The following is a 23,508-nucleotide window of genomic DNA, read 5'->3' as shown; positions in this document are numbered from 1 at the left end:
GATTATTTTCCCATGTATGTATGTCGTCGTTGTCGATATATATAACTCCCTCCCAGATAACTTCGACATGATGGACGGTCGATATTTATACCCCCTCTCGACCGTGATAACTTATACCACGGGAGCACCCCCCGGCCCTCTCGCTCAACCAAAACTCTCGAGGACACCCAAACCCTAGAAAAAACGATGTCGGTCTCCTACCCCCTCCCGCCGCGCCCCTACCCTTGAAGCGTTGCCGAGGCCACCCCAAACCCGGAATAAGATAGGTCTACGTTTGCACTAATATATCCACCTGCTGTCATGTTTGTGTAATAATTGCCATGTTGTAATATTTGCAGAAACAATGGAGCACGGACGAGACGAGCAAGCAGAAGAGGTGTTGGGGGACATAATCTTAGCCGGAGGTGATATCTTGTCGTATCTTAACGACAATGATGGTCTCGAAGAACAGGGTGAAGAAGCAGGCTACGGTGATCGAAGAGTGGAGGAGGAAAGACATGATTATGATGGCTCCGGTGACCCAATGCTGGTGCAAGAAGGAGCCCGTGGTGACGGCTCCGGTGACCGAACAGAGTCCGGCCAGGTAAATATATTAGTTAAGCCTGTGCTGACTAGCTAATTGATGCATTCATTGTTTTGGTATGTACACATATTAATTAACACTCGTCTTTCTTCTTTTTTCTAGCCCTCCGGATCGAGCACAACTTCGGTAAAGAGACGAGGCCCGAAGAGAAAGTTGCGCTCGGATGAAAGGTTTGAGATCACAGCAATCGCGCGCGACGGCCAACCGATTGAACCCATCCGGACAAAGGATGCATTTGCTGCTCAGTGCGGGGTTCTAGTTAGGGACAAGATCCCGATCAGCATCCAGCAATGGTATAAGCCTAAGAAGGAAGACCCTGAGGTGTCTTATGTCAATGATATGCAGAAAGATGATCTTTGGACTGAGCTGAAGGCAAATTTCACCCTACCGCCAGAGGAGGATCCGGAGAAGCCAGTTATAGAGCAATTAATCAAGTCTCATGCTCTTAAGAAGATGGCAGACCTATTTAGGAGGTGGAAGAATGAGCTGAAAACGTTTGTCGACAAAGAAGAGACACCAGAATTCATCGGCCGGTATGAGAAGATCAGAGATCACTGGCCCGCATTTGTGGCCCACAAGACATCGGAAAAGAGTAAGAAGATGTCAGCGACAAACAAGAAGAATGCTGCAAAGAAGAAGCTTCACCATCGCACGGGGTCAGGTGGCTACCTCAAAGCCCGGCCTAAGTGGGCCAAGGCTGAGAATGATCTGCTTGAAAAAGGGATCGAACCACAGACAATGAACTGGACAGACCGTTGCCGGACTTGGTTCTTCAGGGCTGGCGGAACCTTGGACCCTGTATCAGGGAGGTGCGTTTGGACGAACGAGCTTTTGAGAATACCAGTCAAGAAGATTCAGCAATATATCGATGCAGCGCAGCAAGGGACGTTCGTTCCAGACAGAGAGAACGACGAGCTCACAATGGCCCTCGGGAATCCTGAGCACCCTGGACGGACATGAGGCACGCCAGGCTCCGTTCCGTGGAAGGCTGGTTTTCCGGACGCGGGCTGTTACAAAAGCCAGGAGAGGAGGAAAAAAGTGGAGCAGATCCAAATTCAGAAGCTGCATGAAAGGGTTCAAGCGCTAGAGGAACGAGACGGCAATCGACATGCCGAAACTGCCCCCGAAGCTACACCGCCATCTCAGCGGAGAAGCAGCGTGGCTTCCACCGAGCTGCTTCAGCTGGAGCATGCGGCTCCTGCTAGCTACCCCGTGGATGCTATCACGGAGTCTCAACATTGCCACCTTATGGCGGAATGGCAGAACTTTAAAGTCAAGGCGGCTGTTGGCTCTGTTTTACCTCCTGAACCCGGCGCAACCTACCACTGCCGGCCGATTCCAGAAGGATATGCTAGGGTGATGGTGGATGAAATAACCGAGGGATTTGAGGAGCTCCAGCTTGACCACCCTACGGGTGAAGGGGAGACTCGGCTGGGTTCTGCTCTGAAGACTCCATGCCTATGGCAGAAGGAGCTCATCAAGCTTCCGAACTGGACGGCTCCGGCGAGTAAGGGCACTCCGCCTCCTCCTCCGCCTCCTCCTCCGGCGAGTGATCAGGGCACTCAGCCTCCTTCTCCGGTGCGTGGCGGCACTCAGCCTCCTTCTCCGCCAGCGCCGGCGCGCCAGAGCAGCCAGCCTCCTCCTTCTCCGCCTCGTCAGCAAGGGCGGAAGAGACCCGCCGCCGCTGCGGCTGCTCCGGCGCGTCGTAGTCCTTCTCCTCCGCCTCGTAAGAAAGGAAAGAAGACAGCCGCAGCCGCTCCGTCTGCTCTGCCGGCGTCTAGCAGTACAGCTGCCAGAGGCGGGAGGCAATACAGATTCGGTCCTTCTCTGAAGACTCCAGAGAAGTTACCATACGAGAGGACCGAGGAGGAAACCAGGAAGATCGTGCGAGCCGAAGTGACAAACTTCTTTGAAGGGGTGAAAGCAAAGAAACATCCACCTGCGAAGGAGAAGGTAGATCCGGTGAAAGCAAAGCGCACTCTGGCTGCCCTGACAAAACCACCAAAGTCTCCGCCGAGAGGCAACTATGAGCGCATTCTTGCAAAGACATATGCCGAAGTGGAGCGGTCGGGAAGTACTGTCAGTGATCAAAGGTTAAAAGAACGACGAGCTGGGAAAAAAATTGCCCAGCTCGGCGAACAAGCGAACCAATCGTGCCCCCCGCTCAAGGTGTCAAAAGACATCGTCGCTAATGATCCGAGTATGGTGCCCGGTTATAGCAATCTTGGAGATTACCTGCCCGACGATGTACATTATGAAATCATGGAGGTGGACGAACACAAATACCATTACGGGAAGCCTCTCGTCAAAGATGAAAGATCTCTAACAACGATGATGCGAAGACTACATGATTGGTACATGAAAACCTGTAGAGAGTCTGATGGGATGGATACTTTGACGCTGAGAGTTAAACCGGAGCATGACCTCGTTGGAATTGATCTGCTGAATGTTCCATTTGAGGATTTCTTCCAGTTTTACAATCAAAAGGCCCTCGATAAAACAACGATCACTTGCTACTGTCTGTAAGTAGTACTACTTCTGTCATTAAGTCTCTCTATATAGGTCAGCTCTTTCATTGCATGTATTTATAATTATCCTCACTATATTATGCAGATTGAAGATCGCCGAATTGAAGAAAAGACAAATCGGTGATATTGTGTTCATTAACACAAATCTCATAGATGCATATACGGTTGAAAAACATCCCAAAGAAGCCGAGGCCAACTTGCTACAATCGTTGGTATTAAATCAAAACAAAGATATAATACTCTTTCCTTACAACTTCAAGTGAGTGTTACTGTCTTGTGCATATTCGGTTTCCCTTATTAGTCCAGGTTATGGTAATGTAATTGATGACTTATGCATGCATGCGCAGCTTCCACTATATTCTCCTAGAGATTAAGCTTGAGCAGGGAGTAGTAACCGTCTTAGACTCGAGACGAAAAGATCCCCAGGACTATGCGAACATGACTCAAATGCTCCAGAAGTAAGTTAAATCGATCATTATCCACCATATCAGCAACTTTGTTTATTTCCTGATATCAAGTAATTGTTTTCTTTGTCTGGCAGGGTTTGGAGAAAATTCACCTCAAAAGCTCCGGGACTGCCGAAGAAGCTGCAATTTAATCACCCGAAAGTAAGTACTATAGTAGCATGTTCCGCGCATCTCCTAGTGATTCAAGCGCTAGTTTCATCAATACCATTTAGCATGCTTGCTTATCAGTTTGATTGACCTCTATTTCTTGTAAAGTGGTTGTGGCAGGAACCCGGGAATAATTACTGTGGATACTACGTTTGCGAGTCCATCCGCTACACGACCTGTGAGCGGGGCTACACCGAAGAACAATATGAAGTGCGTAAGCAATAATATTCACAATTTTATTTTATTACCATCATTTGTGTTGAGTTTCATTTATTCATATATATATGTATTGACCCCCTTCTTCAAATTAGATGTTTCGGAAGCGGGATGAACTCCTAGCACCAGATCGTATGCGAGGAATTCAAGAGGAATTGGCGGCATTCTTCCTTGACCACGTGATCGCTGAAAACGGAGAATACTATGTGGACCCTGTGTTCCTACAATTTAATTAGGAGATTGTATTGTAAGAGATAATTATTGTATATATGTAGCCGGTAGTGTCGGATAGATATACGAGAACTTGTTGTTCAACCAATATCTCGGAGAAGGAGAGGTGGTCGATATCACTTCTCTCTGTATGCATATGTTCATGACGATCTTCTGTTTCCTTCATTTGATTACTAGCTAGCGTGTCTACTCCTCTCCATACGTATATAGTACGTAGCGTCGACCAAGCACGGAGATAAGAGAGGACACTTCTCTCTATTAATTAGCTAGCTAACACAATATATGAAACACCTAAATTAACCCCCCAAAACCCCTAAACCACCGCCTTTCAAAAAAAACAAAAACCTCAGCTCCTGCCAGCTGCTGACGCGTGGATGCCTATTGGTCCCGGTTGGTGACACCAACCGGGACAAAAGGCCCTGCCTATTGGTCCCGGTTGGTGGCACCAACCGGGACCAAAGGCCCCCCTGCCTGGGCTGGCAGCAGCGGCCACGTGGAGGACCTTCTGTCCCGGTTCGTGTAAGAACCGGGACTAAAGGGTTAGGGCTTTAGTAACGACCCTTTAGTCCCGGTTCGAGAACCGGGACAAAAGGCCCTTACAAACCGGGGTAAAAGCCCCTTTTCCTACTAGTGCATGTATCTTATATTTTGTTTAGGGTATACCAATCCACCATCGTAAGCTGACAAACAGAGAATGGAAGTGCATTGAGGATCGATTTGAAAAGAAGCTGAGCTGCTGGAAGGGCAAGCTGATGTCATACGGAGGCCGGTTAATTCTCATTAATTCGGTCCTCACGAGTATGCCCATGTTTCTTCTTTCCTTTTTCGAGGTATCTATTGGGGTCCGGAAAAGGCTAGACTTTTATCGATCACGATTCTTTTGGCAGAGCGATGAACTAAAAAGAAAGTACAGACATGCTAAGTGGGATATCATTTGTCGGCCAAAAGACCAAGGAGGTCTAGGCATTGAAATTTTGGAGGTGAAGAACAGATGTCTTCTTAGCAAGTGGTTGTTCAAACTTTCGATTGAGACGGAGGCCACATGGGCTCAACTGCTGCGTAATAAGTACCTTCACTCCAAGACCTTGTCTCAGGTGACAGTGAGGCCGACTGATTCGCCTTTTTGGAAGGGATTGATGAGTCAAATCACTCTTTTTCAACATGACAAGGTTCATAATTGGAAACGGTACCACTACGAGATTCTGGGAGGATACATGGCTAGGGGACACGCCCCTTGCACTCCAATATCCGTCTCTGTATAGTATTGTTCAGCGTAGAGACGCGTATGTGGCTTCAGTACTCCAGTCCATTCCGCTCAATATTCAATTTAGGAGGACGCTAGTGGGAAACCGTTGGGAAGCCTGACTCAATCTTTTGAGAAGATTGATGGATGTTCAATTGTCTCAACAACCCGATCGGTTATGCTGGAAGCTAACTAAGAATGGAGAGTTTTCAGTCAAATCCATGTACTTGGATGCAATCAACTCTAGCGTGATTCCTCGTTCAAAGCATGTTTGGAAAGTCAAAGTACCTTTGAAAATCAAAGTGTTTATGTGGTTTGTGCATAAACAAGTTATTTTAACTAAGGATAATTTGGCAAAACGCAATTGGACGGGATCTTCAAGATGTAGCTTTTGCGACCAACATGAGTCAATCAAACACCTTTTTCTAGATTGCCCTCTGGCAAAAATACTGTGGTGGTCGGTTCACATAGCTTTCAACATCACTCCTCCGAACTCTATCAACACGTTATTTGGGACGTGGCTTGATGGGATAGATTTTGCAACAGCGAGACACATTCGTGTAGGAGTATGTGCTTTATTATGGGCAGTCTGGAACTGCAGAAATGATTTGGTCTTTAGCAGAACAACAAATATTCATTTTTTGCAGGTTATTTTCCGAGCCACTGAGTTGGTCCGTATGTGGTCGCTACTCGCTCCGACGGAGGCCAGGGAGCGTTTGGTTACAGGATCTATCCGATGGGAGATGGGAGATGGTAGCTCGGGATATTTTCAACTGGTTTGGATGGCGGTCATGTAATAGAATAGGCATTTAGTTCCTATCGTTTTTGCCAGCCGGTTGTGGCTTCTCTTTTCCTTTTAGCTCTTTGTGAGCCTTTTGTTCCTTGATTGAGACAACAAGACTTGTGTAAGACCTTTTGCTTATTAATAATCTTGGCCGTATGCATCATTCTGATGCAGAGGCCGGGGCGAACCCCCCTTTTCAGAAGAAAAAAATCTTATATTTTGTTGGTTAAAGATGTGGTCAAAGTTAGGCCCGGAATACGATGGGCCCTGTAAACTAGTCTTGAGGTAGTAACCTAGTGATGAGTGATGAGTTGTACCCAATAAAAGTTGCATCAATTTAGATAAGTTCTTAGTGAATATTGAAGTTTGCAGTTTGCAATAGACACCGATTCACTGTAGATCGGGGAGCATTTGATTTTACCACTGGCATCCCTGTAGCATTAAAACTCATCAAAATTATCAAAAAGATTTGATGTGCCCGTAATATTCAGAGCTGGTTAGCTTTTGGTGCTCTTGTTGTCAGTCCTGTAGGTATAGTTTAGATTTTTGAGGATGTAGGTTGTCTATGTTGTTGCTTTGGCTGGTGCGTTGTTAGATGGGTGTAATGGCTCGGCCTGGATGTTGTTTGACACCATTTCCATAATGAAAATGGGGGCCATGTGGCCCCTTTTATCCGAAAAAAATACTTCAAACCAATTGAAATATTTTCAACGCAAGGCATAATGGATAATGGAGACAGTGAGAGATTATGTAAATCTGAACCAACCACGAGACCACGAGCATGATAACATGGCAAGTAACAGATCCTCAATTCGTACAAAAAAAAAGCAATCTAGTTACAATCTAGTTGCATAGACAAATCTGGGACGATGACCCGCAAAGACTAGAAGACATTCAAACTCATGTACAAAAACAACACCTAGGAGGAGCTCTCTATCCTTCCACATTTCTTCTCTTGTTGTGCAAAAAGCAGTTTCATTCAGAGCGGGATTTCAAGCATTGCGCCAGCTTGGATCAACATTATTCACCACAGGAGAAAAAAACAACAGCACCTACAATCTTGAGACTGAGCATCTACATCTACATACCCTGAGGATGGTGCCACCTGCCACCCCACCCCTGATCTCATTAACCTCTGAACCGGGCTTGTTGACATCGAAGGAGCGAACGACAATCATGTTGGGAGGTGATGTGAAGTTCCTCTCTGGAATGGGGATTTTCTTCACAATATATTCACAGATGACATCAATGTTGTACTTGAGCTGGGCAGATATCGGCACCACAGGAGCACCTTCAGCTTTCGTGCCCTACATACACAAATGGGAGTAAAGATCAAACAATAAAGATATGACATGTACTAATTATAACAAGAGAAATGGCGAACATTAGTTACCTGGATGAATTTTTGGATTGCTTCATGCTGGTTCATTGCTGCACTCTCCTGGATAACATCAATCTTATTCTGCAGAATTATGAGGTGTTTGAGACCCGCAAGAGCCGCCAGATGCTCGGATGTCTGGGGTTGTGGGCAGCTCTCATTTGCTGCTATCAAAAGCAAGGCTCCATCCATGATAGCTGCCCCATTAAGCATTGTGGCCATGAGAATGTCGTGTCCCTGTTCAAAGAGATGGAGAAACTTTATGATCATAAATACATATAATTGACAGCAAACAAGCTGATCGACAATGTTGCTAATCACCCGGGTAGGACAATGTTAGTGTACTAGAACTGTACTCCCTCCATCCGAGAAAGCTTGTCCCTCAAATGGATGTATCTAGCACCAAATTAGTGATAGATACATCCATTTGAGAAACAAACTTGGGACAAGTTTTTTCGAATGGAGGAAGTACAAGAGAACATTCATAACAGTAACAGGGCAGGGGAGGCTTCATAATACTGGACAATCAACAAAGAAAACATGTCTCAGAAGCTTCATCCTAGTGTTTTCAAACCCAGGGACATCACAGGCAGGAGAATCTTTTTTTCTGCTTCCATTAGAGCATCTCCAACCGCGCCCCAACAGGTCCCCCAAGCGACTTTTTCGGCGCCGGTGTCAAAAAAAGGCTCAGTCGCGCCCCAGGACGACGAAAAGCGCCGGTTCGGCCCTTTTTTCCGTCCGGCGGCCGCAGGCCGAACCCGGCGCGCTGGGGGGCGCTTGGGGCTCCGGCACAAGGGAAAAGCGCGGCTGGCCCACGCCGTCAGGTGAAAAGTCAAGATTTTCTTCCCCGACTCGCCTCCCACCCCCCGCGCTCTCGGCCGCCACTGGGTATATCCCGGCGCCGCCCCGCCGCCCTTCACCGGTAGATAGCCATTCCCCGCCGGAAAAATAGCAGAGGTTCGCCGCGGCAGCCCCTCCGACACCAGCTGGGCGTTTCCGGCCGCCGTTTCCGGCCGCGGAGGGGCAGTTTAGCGGCGGGTGCACGTCCACCGCGCGCAAGGTGTTCGGCGATTTGCCTGCCTCGGCGATGGACTCGGATGACGAGCAAGTGCTCGCCGCGCTGCTGGAGGACGAAGCCGAGGCCGACGTCCAGGAAGAAGAGCATCTGATGGTGCTCGCCGCCCTCGCCCAGCTGCTGGCGAGCAATGAAAAGCCGCGGCGGGGTGGCTCGGTGCCGGGGCGGGTGAAAGCAAAGAACCGGCGAACCTCGTCTCGAAGGCTACTGCATGCTCTACTCCGACTACTTCGCCGATGCTCCACTTCACGGCGACAGAACATTTCGGCGCCGTTATCGGATGAGCAGAAAGCTTTTCCTCAGGATTGTGAATTCCATCCGGGAGTTCGACAACTACTTCAAATGCAAGATGGATTGCACCGGCAAACTTGGATTCACCTCCATCCAGAAATGCACGACGGCGATGAGGATGCTTGCATACGGAGCTCCCGGTGACTGACAGGACGACTATGGGCGCATGGCCGAGTCCACCAGCATAGAGTGTTTCTACAAGTTCTGTCGGGCAGTGGTGGCAGTGTTTGGACCGCAATACTTGAGAACACCCAATGCGGAAGACACTGCTCGGATCCTAGCACAGAATGCAGCAAGAGGATTTCCTGGGATGCTTGGAAGCATCGACTGCATGCATTGGAAATATTTATGTTGATAATTGAACGCCGAGCCACGGCGAACCACGCCGAATATGGGCCTATTCTCGCCCATATGGGCCTTTTTCGCCGAAATGGGGCTTCAAAAGTGGGCCAAAATCGGCGACTGGGGGCGACGACTGGGCGCAAAACCGCCCCCAGCGCCGAACGAATCACCGGCTCGCCCCCAGGGGGCGATTTTTATACGTCCTGGGGGGGGGGGGGGGGGGCAACGGCTGGAGATGCTCTAAGCCCTTTACATAATTGAACAGAAGTCAAATAGTGTACGTCAAATTCATGGACTTATTTAAAATTCATGAACATTTTATAGAATTAGTCAACATTTTCTTTAATTGGGAAAATTTTCCCAAATTTGTGAACAGTGTTTTTTGAATCCACGAGCTTGTTTTTATGGATTCTTTAACTTTTTTCAAATTCCCAAAAAATGAAAAATCATGGTCATCTTTCAAATCATGGAACATTTTTTTGATTTTGCAAACTTTTTCAAAGTTGTGAACACTTTTTCAAAGCAGGGCAAGATGGAGAAAGTATCAATTGGGAGCAGTTTGATTGTCGAGAATTATTTCGTGACTCTTTTCTTGTGCAAGAAATCAATGATGTAACATAGTTTTAGTTTCTTTTTTAACATCAGTACAGACACAACCGCTCATATACACGCACATACATCCATTCCTATGAACGCACACACGCACACCCTACTCCTATGAGCACCTTTGAAAAGACTGAGCCGATATATCATCTTGAGATTTACGAAGTCACCGTAGACGTCTCGTTGTCGATGGGAACGTCTCCCCCAACTGAAAACGCATCGCCAGAAATCCTGAAATAAATTCAGGAATAGTGCGAGCATCAGGACTTGAACCCTGGTGGACTAGGATTACCATTGTCCCTCTAACCATTCAACCACAGATGAGTTCGCGTAGTTTTAGTTTTTGACGGAGTCGCCTATGTTTAATTAGGTGCGTCGTTGCTCGATCGGCTCATACTAAAGTAGCAAAGTCCACTTCCGCGACTCCAACACAAAACGGACGCGCGCACCTACGTCCATCGGGCCCAACGAATTAACACGTACGCTCAGATCAATCGCCCCGGAGGGAGGATGGAAACCTGCATGGCCGAATCGGCGAAATCACTAATTAAAGAGTACTCGTTGCAAAGAATACTTCACTTTTCTAGTTCGCGACAAGTGGCGCACATGCAGCGCGCCACTTGTCGCAACCTGAGAGTTTTTCCTTTTTTTCGTAGATTCGTTTATTCAAAATGTTTTATCTCTTAAACCGTGCGTCCAAATCTCGAACCGTTTTCACCATTTGATTTCTCGCGTCGAGATCTTCAAAACTAGATCCCATGTTGTTAGGTTTTGACGAACTTTTTTTTCACGAAAAAACCGGACAAAAAAATCGGGCGAAAAAACCGAACTAGAGCACGTTTTTTTTCCTTTCCGAAAGAGGCACGCCCATGCCTCTCGCGAAAACACAACCGTGCCTCTCGCGAAAGCAAAACCGTGACTCTCGCGAAAGAAAAAAAACAGAAAACGCGTATTTTTTCCCTTTCTAAGAGACACGGCCGTGACTCTCGCGAAAGCACAACCGTGCCTCTCACGGAAGCAAAACCGTGACTCTCACGAAAGGAAAAAAACAGAAAACGCGTTTTGTTTTTCCCTTTCCAAGAGGCACGGACGTGACCCTCGCGAAAACACAACCGTGCCTCTCGCGGAAGCAAAACCGTGACTCCCGTGAAAGAAAAAAAACAGAAAACATGTTTTGTTTTTCCGTTTCTGAAAGGCACGGCCGTGACTCTCGCTAAAGCACAACAGTGCCTCTCGCGGAAGAAAAAACCGTGACTTTTGCGAAAGAAAAAGAAAAGAAAACGCGTTTTTTCGCGCAAAAAATATTTTCAATTTTATTTTTTATCGAAAAGCTAAGAAAGACAGGGGAAAAACCAAAACGTCGAAAAAACCCGGGAAACCCCGTTTAAAAAGCCGAAAACGCGTGCGGAAAAATAAAAAAAATCCGGAGGGAGCGTTCAGAGCGCGACATGTGGCGAATGGCTGAGAGCTCGCCAAGTGACGCTGATCGTTGCGAGGCTCCCGAATGAGCGCTCGTTAACTAGTTACTCTCCCGAATCGGTCAATCTCGCCGCCGCGCTCCCGATCGACATCGTCCTGGAGATCCTCGTGTTAGAATATTAGGCTCATTTATGGGGCAGCCCAATAAGCAATTTCTGAAATCTCAAAAACCCATGTGTGCGAGCAAGGGGTGGGAGTGGGAAGTTTAGTCCCACCCCGAAAGTTGAAGGAGTTGCACACCACCTTATAAGGTGGAATGTTGTAGCACTTGTAAGTGAGTGAGAATAAGAGAGTCTCTCGCGCACTCCTCCTCCTCCTCCTCCTCTCGCACGGCACGAGACAAATTCTATCTTTATTTTTGCTGCTTAGGAAAATTGAGTCGTGACGGACGCGTCACAGCCTAGTCGGTTCAAGTACGGCTCGCCTACCGTCCAGGTCGGGCGATCTTGCTCGTCGTCTTCTGCAACCGGTCGTCGCCAACGTCGTCATCAACAACATCGCTGCTCCAACGACTACCTCATCTGCAAACGATCGGTATAACTGCAGTGTTCCTCTCCTTGGTTAAACATGTTTGTCAGTGTCATGTTTTGCGATGTTGTGCTGCCGCTGTTCATGTTGCTTAGTGCTTCTACTATGCTTGAGATTCACATGTTAATAGCAGTTTTCGTCATGCTTAATACCCATGAATTAATCATGGAAATTATGCCTAATTATTTAACACCTCGGCCGCGTCGACGATGCCGCCACAATTTTCCGTTGTGCCACGACGTGGGCAAAAACGACAAATTTGACCTGTGGCTGAAATGAATTCACAGAGTGAACTGTTCTTAAAAGAATTTCACTCCGCTGACCCTTTCGTATAGCGCCCGACATCCAGGCGTCACATAACACTGTGCAGCGCCTGACTGAAAGGCGCTACACACCTGGTAAGCATCGCACCTCAGTCTGTCGAAAAATTGCTAAGTCAGTATGCAACGCCCACTCTATACAGTGTAGCGCCTAGCGTCTAGGCGGCATGTATCGTTCAGGGATGGGCCTTTCGCAGCAGCTGCATGCATGTGCCTACGGTCTGATCACATGTACACTGTTCCATAGTCCAGCGGACCTTTGACTGCACCGACCGATCGACTGCCAGGCCATGCAAAACCGGAGGCGATTAACCAACACAAGCGGGTCGGACACATGCATGTGAGCGCGCTTGCATCGAAGAAATCACCATGCACCCCGGCCGACACTTACGTATCCGCGGGAACGTCAACCACACGATCCTGCGGGCGTTTGACTGCCCCGATCGATTGACCACCAGGCCATGCAAAAGCGGGGGCTGATTAGCCAACACGGGCGGGTCGAACACATGCATGCAAGTGCGCTGGCCGGAGGGTGCACCCAACTCCTTTCTAGCCGGATTCATCTGTCGGCGACTGTACTCTCTTGCCCCCGTCTTGGTTCCGACGCCACGATCGCCGCTTGGCACCGACCGTCGCCTCCTCCGCTCGTTTTTCCCTCACGCCGCGGCCTCCTCCTCCTGCGTGCCCAACACGATGGCGCCCAGTGGGCCGTGTGCAATCCGCTCGCCGCCACGTGCGACATGCTCCCCCGTTCTCGTGGCCGGCTGCAGGGTATATCGTGACCTGCTATGCCATTCTAACCGCTGCGGACTGCTGCAAGAAGGGGCAGGAGAGACTACCCTTGCCAGAATACACGACTTCCTTCAAAGTGTTAATCATCGGGTACTACAAGCAAACGTATCATCTCCAGATGTTCTCATTCGACAAGCTGAGGCACGGTCCAATTTAGCTATCCCTTCATAGATCACAAAACGCGATGATGATCAATGAAGTCAAGTTACTTCTGGGTGAAAGGGATAGCCCTATTGCTCATGTTAGTAGGCACCAAAATGTTGCCAGTCATAGATTAGCCTCTTTTGGTCATGTAGAAGCTAAGATGGCAGTTTGGCTTCAGTCTAGCCTTGATAATGTACCACAACTATGTTCGGAGGATCTCCCTCCAGCTTGAGCAATGAAATCCCTTTTAACCCCGTAAAAGAAAGAGTAGTGAGTTTTATGCAGTAAATCTCCATTGAGCATGTCTTAAGTTCGTCTCTAACTCTAGGCATGGAAGTATCCTCCCCTCAAAAAAAGAAGCATGGAAGTATCCTTGAACCGATGAAAAGAGCTCCATGCATGATCCATAGTGATTTCGCAAAAAAAAGAAGAAGAAAGCATAGCGATTTCGCTAAAAAAGAAAGAAAGAGGCATGATCCATAGTGGATGCCCACCTATTTGGCGCTACGACACGACTAGGATGATGATGCGCGAACACAATGTGAAAAGACGCGTGTGCATGCGCGCGGTCGACCGAACGTGCACTGCATGCTATGTTTGCTGGTGCTAGCTATGCATGAGCAGAGGAAAAAGATGCGATCGAGACGTACACGCCCATGCATGAGCGCCCGGACTTTCCTTTCATGCACGCACGCACTCTATATATGTCTACTCAAATAAAAGGTACGCACTATGAGGAGCATAGGTAATTGCACAACCAGGTTGTTTAGGCATGGGCATTTCTACGTGGATCGATTGGGAGCTTTATACATTATCCTCCTCTTCTCTACTCCATCACGACCACACAAGTGCAGCTAGCCGTATAGGAGCGTATTATTAATTTGGTATTAATATCTTTGTGTTTGTGGAGCACATGCGTCGCAAGACAATCCAAGTCCACCGTACTCCAGTACCGTACGTATCAAATCACTATACCAAATTAAGTAGAGGTAGGGCGTACTAGTACGTGTTAATTGAGATGACTGTATGTATCCTTGCACCGTGTTTTAAGAAAAAAAAAAGTTACTAACAAATGGCTCCGTGGCTGGGAATAAGTAAGGCTACCGTAATGAGAATATCCTAAGTGGATGCATGTCAACTAGTTTTTTTTATGATGTGGCATATAATTAAATGAGGAAAAAATGTGATATCGTATTAAATGGTGTACTACATGCATGGCAATAAATAAAGGAATCTACAATGCTATACCTTACGTGAGTGAGAGGGTGTTTGTTTACAAGGACTTTTTGGTGTAGGGACTAAAAAAAGTCCCTTTTAGTCCCATCTAAAGCAAATATGAGAGATTTTTAGGGACTAAAAGTGGGCATTTGGGACTAAAGAAAGAAGACCCTGAGGGAGAGTCTTTTGGAGACTTTTTTCAACAGTTGCCCCTGCCCACTTGCTAAATTAATAACCTCTAGTTCATTACTAGGGGGAACATGGTCTTTTAGCATGTTATTTAATAACCTCTAGTCCATGTTTAGTCCCTGGAACCAAACAGGTAGGGACTAGGGACTTTTTAGTTGGAACTAGAAAAAGTCCTAGGACTTTTTAACCAAACAGGGCCTGAGTAGTATCGTAAATGGGAAGTCACTCTGATTTCATTTGAGTAACACCCCTGCTTGTAGTCTAAAAACCACATTTTCAACATAATTTGTTTAGTACTTCCTCCATTCCATAATGTAGTGCGCCAATACTTTTTGAGATTCAACTTTGAACATAAATTTGGCCAATAATATATAAATCATTTCACTGAAAAATTATACCTTTGAAAACTTCTTTCGAATAAGAATTTAAAGGTATCTGTCGTGCTCCCGTCGCAGTCATCCATATTAGTTAAATTTATGATCAAAGTTAAATCTCGAAAAACGTGGGCGCACTACATTATGATTATGAAATGAAGGGAACCGGATCCTCTAACATGAAGAAGAGAAGTCAGATAAGCTACACTAACCCTGACTTCCCTCCTTCACATCCATATGATTAATGCTAAAATGACTTGAATTAATTTGCAAATTACAAATCTACTGTATACATTTACTAAAACTACATACAAATAAAATTGTGGTGCAATAAAAATTTCAGATTTATTCCTGTCAACAGTAACTGCCTACTATACCTGCTTTCTACAGTAACTCTGAATTTCCTTCTCTGTTTTGCACTAGGTTGCACTGTAGCTTACGTAACTTCTCTCCCCCGTGGCAGGGGGTCCGTTCCCGGAATGGAGGGGGGCAACACTTGCCACGCACCAAGTTCAGTGGGTCAGTCCGTCCCTCTGCCGTGACCGATCTTCTGCAGGGCAATGAACTACTCACTACTGTGCTGCACTGCAGGCCACGCACCCCATGCACGTACGCTGCCGGTTGTTGCACTTGCACCACGTTCGGTGGACCAGTCGACACACACACCAATCGCGGCAAGCCACCAGCAACACACACAGCCCGGTCCCCGGTCGAAACGTCAGAGCCGGGCCGCGCGCCGGGGAGGACCGGAGGACGGACACGCGGTCGCCGGTGTTTCGACGCGAGCGGCTCACAGTCAGAACATGTGCGAAACGATGCAGTCACGTCCTCCGTCGCCGGTAGAGTAAAAGATGTGCAACGTCGTGTTGCGAGCGGATGAGCCTCTCGATCGCTCCGCCGTGACCGGGGCAGGTCGGCCCCGGCTTGGAGTTCAGAGCCGGGACACGCGGTGGCACGCGTCTCGCCGGCGCGGGTGCGTACAGCGGACCAGTCGTGGCCACCGCAGACCACCTAGTCCTAGGAGCGAGCGAGAGATGGAGACGGGATGGGCCGGAGCTATGGGGTTTTGAGGTAATAGCACCCAGGTATCCTAACTTGCACACAATGTGATGATTTGGTCCCAAAGTTGCAAAACTTGACTCCATCATAGCTCAACTTGCATCTCATGTGATGATTTAGTCACAGGCCAATCACAGCTCGCCAATTGGCTGGACCGGTCAGCGCACGCAGTTTTGCACAAAACCCCCTGTTGTTTCCCTGAATCAACCCGCAGTATAGCACACTTGAATTAAATCTGTGCTCGACGAAATTCCGCTGAGAAGTTGGCGCTTGCGCGCGCAGTTCCCGCTCATGTCCAAGAGCCGCAAGATCAGCCGTATGCTTGCCAAGCAGGACGAGCAGCGTCCAGCGGGCCAGCGGCGGCGTCGGCGTGGGAGTTCTGAAGGCAATGTCGAAGAGCATGCTGCGGCGGAAACAGAGATTGAGGAAGCAGAGGAGGAGGACGGGGACGAGGAGCAGCAGCATGTTAGGATGCATGACGGCAAGTCGTACCGCATCACCTTCTCGGACTTTCCCGGCGGGCCGGGCACCTTCGAGGCGGCGGCCAAGTTCTGCTACGGCGTCCGCGTCGAGCTCACGCCCTGGAACGTCGCCCCGCTGCGGTGCGCGGCCGAGTACCTGGAGATGACGGAGGAGCACTCCGAGGACAACCTGGCCGCGCGCGCCGAGGCCTACCTCTCGCAGTCCGTGCTCCGCCACCCCGGCGAGGCCACCAAGGCGCTCTCGTTACCTGGCATTTATGGAGTCAACTTCGATGCAACCACCTAAAAGGCTTTGAGTATTCTCACACGAGTCCAATTCCTTGTAAACATTGGCCATGTCCACATTACAGTTCTTGTTGATGAAAATGTCATCACCTCCTAAGCTTTCTGCTCTTGCAGTCTCATCCTCCTGTGAAGTTCGTCGGTCCTGAAACTTGTATTTCAGCGATAACAGCCTTGTGTCACTGAGGTCATACTGTGACTTTCTTTTTCTTAATTGGACTGTCAATGGGGTAAATTTTCTTCACGCTGTTGGAGCTGGAACTAAACAATAGCATTATAGTATGAGATATTACAAACCTAAATTTTATTTGCACATAACAGAGCATTAACCGATCAAATAGCCAACACAAAATATTCTCTATCTGTGAGAAGCAAGAGTATCTATCAGCACTTACAAGTAAAACAAGTGTGATTCATCACTCCCACTCTCCCATTTTGGTCGGTACTTTATTTAAGAGTTCTAAAAATATTCCTACCAAGCAAAACTGGAAACCAGTTTTACAGAACCAATATGAAACTCACAATGTGAGGTGGAGGCCCAGACTTAAATGCACTAGTTTTCCTACTTGACAAATGATTTTCTCATTTCGTTCAGCCACCACACTAGCTTTTCAGTCTCTTTTAATGATCCAATTTCCGAACATGTCCAATAATTCTGATCAAGGTAAGGCCGCATCCGGCATTGCGGTGTATTATTATGATATTCCAGCTTTTCAACCAGTTTTGGGCTATTTACCTTTTGGCTAAATAAGTTTTATGCATGTTTGAGATATGGAAAAACTGAATGGCAGGCATCGGAACTACACCTTGCCAATTTCACATGCATACAACTCCATATCTAGTATATGGCTGTGTGCATCCTATGATGCAGAGACCGGGCAATCCCCTTTTCGAAAAGAAAAAAATAAATCCATATATCTATCGAATACAATTTCAGGTTGCTACATGCGCCAGGTTCATGTACCTCAACATCTCTACATATTTACATGAATTTCTATCCAACATCTTATACCGCAAGATATTTTGGTTAACCTCTCAATGTTGTAATATGTCATCTAGACCATGAACGATTAATCCCAGTTACCAAATTGACTTTCTCCGGTGTAACCTTGTGTATGACCAACCTAGTATAGGCCTATTTACATGCACGCAGCACCTTAGAAATAAAGTTGGAGGTGCTATCTGCTACGAAATGTCAACTGCCATCTCTTTCCAGTGAAGCGAGATGAAAGAGACAGAGAAAGTAGTGTAACTAACATCCAGAAAGGGAAAACCTTATCAGCTGGCCATTCAATAGGGAATGCTAACCGCTTGCTTTCAGTGTACGCCGGCTTAACTCCAACCTATTTGTGTTGCAGTATTATCCACCGTAACACAAATTCTGCCTAACCTTGCGCAGCTACCCCACATCAGCCTCCGAAGCTTTCGGTCCTCTGGTTGGTGGAAGCCGCCGCCGCAGCCGCCTCGTACCCTGCCATCCCACGACCTCCTCCGCCGTGATCCATTTGAGGCAGAGGACAGGGGTGTGGTAGTATCTTCTCAAGTGGCGGTGTGGTTTTAGAAAAGGAAACGGCAGGAGGTTTTGTGCAAAACTGCGTGCGCTGACTGGTCCAGCCAATTGGCGAGCTATGATTGGCCTGGGACTAAATCATCACATGAGATGCAACAAGTTGGGATATGGTGGAGTTAAGTTTTGCAACTTTAAAACTAAATCATCACATTGTGTGCAAGTTAGGGTACCTGGAGTGCTATTAGCTCTCGGTTTTTGACAGGGACATGCCTCCGCGATCACGGCGCAGCGCTCCACGTCGACGTTCGTAGCGCACGCCGCGCAGAGGCAGAGCAGAGCAGTCAGTCAGTGACCCATGAAGTGGCCGGACGCAGAGCCAGCCCGCGCCCCGAGGCGGCTCTTCCACTCGGACAGCGCCGACTACTGGTGCCGCGCCACGCGCCCCCCTCCGCCCGCCGGCTCCCATGCCCCGGTGGCCAGCCCGCCCCGGCGCTCTGCGCGCACTCTGGTGTGTCACACGGAGATCTTTTCTCGGCCATGGACATGGACATGGGCATGGAAGGGGGTCACCACCGGCACCTACGCGTGGCATTCTCTATTCATCTCTCTCTCTCTTTTCCATGGACCAGATGGTTGCGGCGTCGCCCCGGTTACCTTTGAGCGCGAATAAAATCACGCACGCTCGCACGCGCCGCCGTGTCACATCTGTCTCACCATAGCTTGAAAAATATTACACGGACAACTTGTAGAGTTTCGCCACAATCTCTCTCTCTGGCTATGGAGTAGTACTACGTGCTTCCTTGCAGTTGCACGTAAGGTTTGTGCGCCCGGGAGCAGTCAAATCGCACGGCACCGCAGGCCATGCCCCACCCGTCCCCTCGCCCCCTCCACGTAACCCCCCTGCCCCACGCCCCCCGGGCCCCACGCCTACCGAACGGTCCAAACAACCCTTTCAACCCGCCCTGCACCCTCCCCACCAACGCCCGCGTCTCCGAAGCGACCGTGCCATGGCATTCGGGTGCATGGACCGGGCGCAGGGGCGCGCCCCCTCGGTCCCCGGTATCTGAAGCAGCGCATCCGGGGCTCCACGCCACGCGCCACCGACGATCTCCCCCGTCCACGTCCCGGTACCACCCGCGCGGCGCTGTCGCGCATCCGCCCGTCCGTTCCCCATCCACCGGCGTCTCCGAGCTTTCACCTCCCATCACCCCTCGCCGTATTAAAGCCGCCGAGCCCTCCTCCGTGGCCGCCTAGGCTACTCATCTCCGGTCCGGTCGGTCGAGCGAGCCAGGGGCATGCTGCTATGAGGCAGGCGGTGGGCGCCGGTGAGGAGCTGTCGCGGAAGGTCGTCGTGGCGGCTGGGGACGCCGACGGGGCGACGGCCGCGCGCCGTCGCCGCCGGCACGGGAGGAAGGTGGCGTCGGGCGAGGTCGAGCCGGCGAGGAAGGCGACGGACGGGTCCGAGTCCGAGTCCTCCGCGGACGTGGGCCGCGGGATCTGGCTGCCGGCGTCCCTGTCGCACGGCGCGGTGTCCGTGATCGGCCGGCGCCGGGAGATGGAGGACGCCGTGGCCGTCGAGCGCACCTTCCTGGCCTCGCCGTCCTCGTGCGAGGGAGGCGACGAGGGCGGCGGCGGGGAGGAGGACTTCTTCGCGGTGTACGACGGGCACGGCGGGGCGCGGGTGGCGGAGGCGTGCCGGGAGCGGATGCACGTGGTGCTGGCCGAGGAGGTGGGGCGGCTGCGGTGCCGCCCCGGCGCGCGCGGCTGGAAGGAGGCCCTGGAGGCCAGCTTCGCGAGGGTGGACGGCGAGGTCGTGGCGGGCGCGGGCGCCGACGACGGCGAGGAGTCGCGCTCCCGCACCGTGGGGTCCACCGCCGTGGTGGCCGTGGTGGGGCGCCGCCGCATCGTGGTGGCCAACTGCGGCGACTCGCGCGCCGTGCTGTCCCGCGGTGGCGTGGCCGTGCCGCTCTCCACTGACCACAAGGTACACCACACGTCCACACGTACGGAATCTCTTTACTAGGACCCCCCTACCTCGGACGCAAACTAGTTTAGCTACCCAATGCAGAATAATATCGGTGGCCATGTGTCCCTCGTGTGTTCAAATGCTACACTCCACATGATCTTATCTGTCCTCGGATCTGGTATCATGGTGAAACACCATGAGAAATCGTGGTCGTTTAACTTCTGGATCGTGTCGTTCAGTGAAACTTGTGTCCAGAAATGAACTGCCTGCTGCACCTTGGGGGTGCAAACATTATTTTGTGACTGACTAGTGCTAAAGATGCAACTTTGTTGTTCTTTATTGTGCTAAAGATGCAACTTTATTCTTCTTGATAAAGAAAATGTTTTTGCACGCAACTGTGTGCTAAATGCAACAAAATTATACTATTTTCTTTTGCAGCAATGTACAGTGCCACTTTGGCTATGAGCTCTGAACCCAGCAAATTAACAAGCATCGCTCCAGTGATTTTTGTTTTGTTTGTGATCTAGCGTACTCCAATGTTCAACAAAAGATTTACCATCATGTTCTAATGAGAGTTTACTTTGCCATGGCAGCCAGATCGACCGGACGAGCTGCAGAGAGTGGAAGCGGCTGGCGGCAGGGTGATCAACTGGAACGGGTCCCGTGTCCTAGGGGTTCTATCCACCTCCAGATCCATAGGTACTTCCTCCATTTCCACTCCGATATACTTCCTCCATTGCTAAATATAAGTCTTTCTAGATATAAGTTTTTCTAGAGATTTTAACACGGACTACATATGAATATATATAGACGCAGTTTAGAGCGTAGATTCACTCATTTTGCTTGGTATGTAGTGCTTATTAGAATCTCTAGAAAGACTTAAATGCGTCTATATATATATTCATACGTAGTTCGTGTTAGAATCTCCGGAAAGACTTATATTTAGGAACGAAGGGAGAAGTATCATCTCAAGCGCTAGCAGCATTTATTGCCTCTGTTTTCATCTCTATCAAATGAGTGACATTGTGATCTGGATTCCTCGTTTGCAGGGGACTACTACCTGAAGCCGTACGTGAGCGCGGAGCCGGAGGTGATGGCGGTGGAGAGGACGGGCAAGGACGAGTTCCTGGTGCTGGCCAGCGACGGCCTGTGGGACGTGGTGTCCAACCAGGAGGCGTGCCGTGTGGCGCGGAGCTGCCTCACCGGCCGCGCCGCCGCCGCCTTCCCGGAGTCCGTGTCCGGGCGCAGCGCCGCCGACGCCGCCGCGCTGCTGGCCGAGCTCGCCATCACCCGCGGCAGCAAGGACAACATCAGCGTCGTCGTGGTCGAGCTGAAGCGGCTCAAGAGCAGGGTAGGGCGTCGTGCGGCCATCGGCAGCGAGGTGCAGATGTAGGAGTAATTTAGATTCCGTAGGCACGCGCGCGTGCACTAGCTAGTAAGTAGTCTGTACATTACGGCGACATTTATTCGGGCCGGGAAAAGATCTCCGGCCGGTCACCGTGGGGCTTCAACTCCGGGGATCGATGACGGTGAAGATGAGTGGGTGTGAAAGAAAATTGTCCAGTGTTTTTCGCTAGTTTTATTTATACAAAGCTGTAGTCGATGCTCAGGGAGCAGCAGGGATGTTCTCACGGTGAGAGGAGAGGAAGCGACTGGCCCCGGTTTTGAGTTCAAAAATTGAAAACTACTCGCAAGCTGTAGGCATGCACGTGCGCAGTAGGGGATCTCCGGCGACATTTATTCAGGACTGCGAGGCCGGGAAAAGATTTTCGGCCGTCGCCTACAGAATCGAGGATGACGGCGACGATAACAATTATAAGAACTTTTTTTTGGGGGGCAAAAGCTTTGTCACTTCTCATTGATTATTAATAAATGAGTTTAGACATGAACTGATGAACATAGCAACGCCCAAACCCCAAAGGCAGCGGAAACAGCAAAAGCCTAGGGCCTCATTCGTTTTGAAGGATTTTTTACAGGAAAAGCATAGGAACAAATATTCCAGAGGAAAATTTAATTTCCTATAATGCATCCGGTTTGCAGGAAAGCCGTGCGAATATTTCGTATGAATACTATCCATTTTCTATGTTTTTTGAGGAATCTACACATCCACTCAAAGGTCATTTTATGCATAAGAACGAGGCAATGCAATTCTTTAAAATGACAAGTGTCATCATATCAACTTTCTGTATTATTTCTAAATCCTACGTTTTCATTTCCTCCAAATCGAACAAGGCCCTACTCTCGCAGGATAGTAATGTAACTCATGTGTTTGGCCTCGTCAGTGGACCAATCTCCGGCTTCTTCTTTAATCTTAGAAACAAGCATAGGCGGCACTGTAAAGTGATTCCAAAATACCCGCACTTTTTTTTATTCCAAATCTCCCACCAGACCAGCATGACTAAAGTTGTCATAACTTTACTCCGGCCAAAGGAGTCACAGAAAACAACCATTCAAAGAGAGAGTTGTAGTTTGCCCAAGTGTGAGTGGTCAAACTTGTGTCTTGTGAGATGTAGCCACATCCCGGATCGTAGATCCTATAACTAGCCTTGTTCTTTCAAATAACTGGCATCATGACAACCAAAGTAGTGCCTTCAAATTGTGCATGGTAAGCCAATGAAGTCGAGTAGTTGTCACTAGAAGTAGGCTTCCATTAGATAGAGCCTACATCTTCATTTAGGTTCACATGCTGAAGCATCGTCGAAAGGATGAGAATTCTTGCAATTGAGCCACGCTAATATCATCAAAGGTATTTATGTTGCTTATCCAAACATCCTCCGGGAGAGCCTTCTTAACATTACCATTGGTGGCCTTTGAGACAACGACAATGGTCAAGGCGATGTCCTTTGGCCTGCACCTCTCGAGCCATGGAATATGCCAGAATTTGCCAATTTGACCATCATCAAGGGTTACTGATGTCAACAGAGAGAAAAATGTCTATGCCTGCCTCGCCACATGGATTTTCTAAAAAGACCCACGATCTTGTTGCGTCTCTACATTTGAGCCATGGCTATCTCAATCAAAGTGCCGTTGAGTATTTGTCGAGATCAAGGATTCCCTGCCACCCAAGGTTGGTTGACCTACAAACTAGGTGCCGATTAATCTTGCATTGGCCACCATAAACTTTATCCATACTTGTCCAAAGGAAAGCTCTCGATAGCTTCACGATAGTTGGGCAATGGCATGTGATTCACGATATGTATAATACATTCGCCCAAAAAAGATTCATTAATTGTATAGTAGGAGTGCTTCGGATTCAAGATACTCAGGGAGTTGGCGA

General features: G+C 49.0%; 2 protein-coding genes across 2 annotated transcripts; one reads left to right on the top strand and one right to left on the bottom strand.

Moving 5' to 3' along the window:
* Nucleotides 1-6,616: 6,616 nt before the first annotated feature.
* LOC109781239 (eukaryotic translation initiation factor 2 subunit gamma-like) lies at nucleotides 6,617-8,511 on the bottom strand. The gene is made up of 5 exons (XM_020339841.1): nucleotides 8,498-8,511; nucleotides 8,097-8,202; nucleotides 7,593-7,814; nucleotides 7,288-7,506; nucleotides 6,617-6,631 (listed from the first exon to the last, which is right to left on the bottom strand). Exons 1-5 carry the CDS (start codon nucleotides 8,509-8,511, stop codon nucleotides 6,617-6,619), a joined length of 576 nt encoding a protein of 191 aa, XP_020195430.1.
* A 10,776-nt stretch (nucleotides 8,512-19,287) lies between these two features.
* Nucleotides 19,288-21,850, top strand: LOC109781245 (protein phosphatase 2C 51). Its single transcript, XM_020339847.4, has 3 exons — nucleotides 19,288-20,249; nucleotides 20,825-20,930; nucleotides 21,281-21,850. The coding sequence occupies exons 1-3, from the start codon at nucleotides 19,569-19,571 to the stop codon at nucleotides 21,622-21,624; spliced, it is 1,131 nt and encodes a 376-aa protein (XP_020195436.1). The 5' UTR covers nucleotides 19,288-19,568; the 3' UTR covers nucleotides 21,625-21,850.
* Nucleotides 21,851-23,508: the final 1,658 nt, after the last annotated feature.

The sequence above is a fragment of the Aegilops tauschii genome, chromosome 1 (assembly GCF_002575655.3).
Source record: "Aegilops tauschii subsp. strangulata cultivar AL8/78 chromosome 1, Aet v6.0, whole genome shotgun sequence".
NCBI classification, from domain to species: domain Eukaryota; kingdom Viridiplantae; phylum Streptophyta; class Magnoliopsida; order Poales; family Poaceae; genus Aegilops; species Aegilops tauschii.
The sequence above is the reverse complement of the archived record's forward strand: the minus strand, read 5'-3'. Positions and strand labels throughout refer to the sequence as shown.

Coding starts and splice junctions, on each gene's coding strand:
- LOC109781239 (XM_020339841.1), bottom strand. Junction 7,815..8,096: donor TTTTCTTTGTTGATTGTCCA/GTATTATGAAGC, acceptor CTCTTTGAACAG/GGACACGACATTCTCATGGC. Junction 7,507..7,592: donor CAATCCAAAAATTCATCCAG/GTAACTAATGTT, acceptor TTGTGTATGTAG/GGCACGAAAGCTGAAGGTGC.
- LOC109781245 (XM_020339847.4), top strand. CDS start 19,569: ATGAGGCAGGCGGTGGGCGCCGGTGAGGAGCTGTCGCGGAAGGTCGTC. Junction 20,250..20,824: donor CGCTCTCCACTGACCACAAG/GTACACCACACG, acceptor TTGCCATGGCAG/CCAGATCGACCGGACGAGCT. Junction 20,931..21,280: donor ATCCACCTCCAGATCCATAG/GTACTTCCTCCA, acceptor CCTCGTTTGCAG/GGGACTACTACCTGAAGCCG.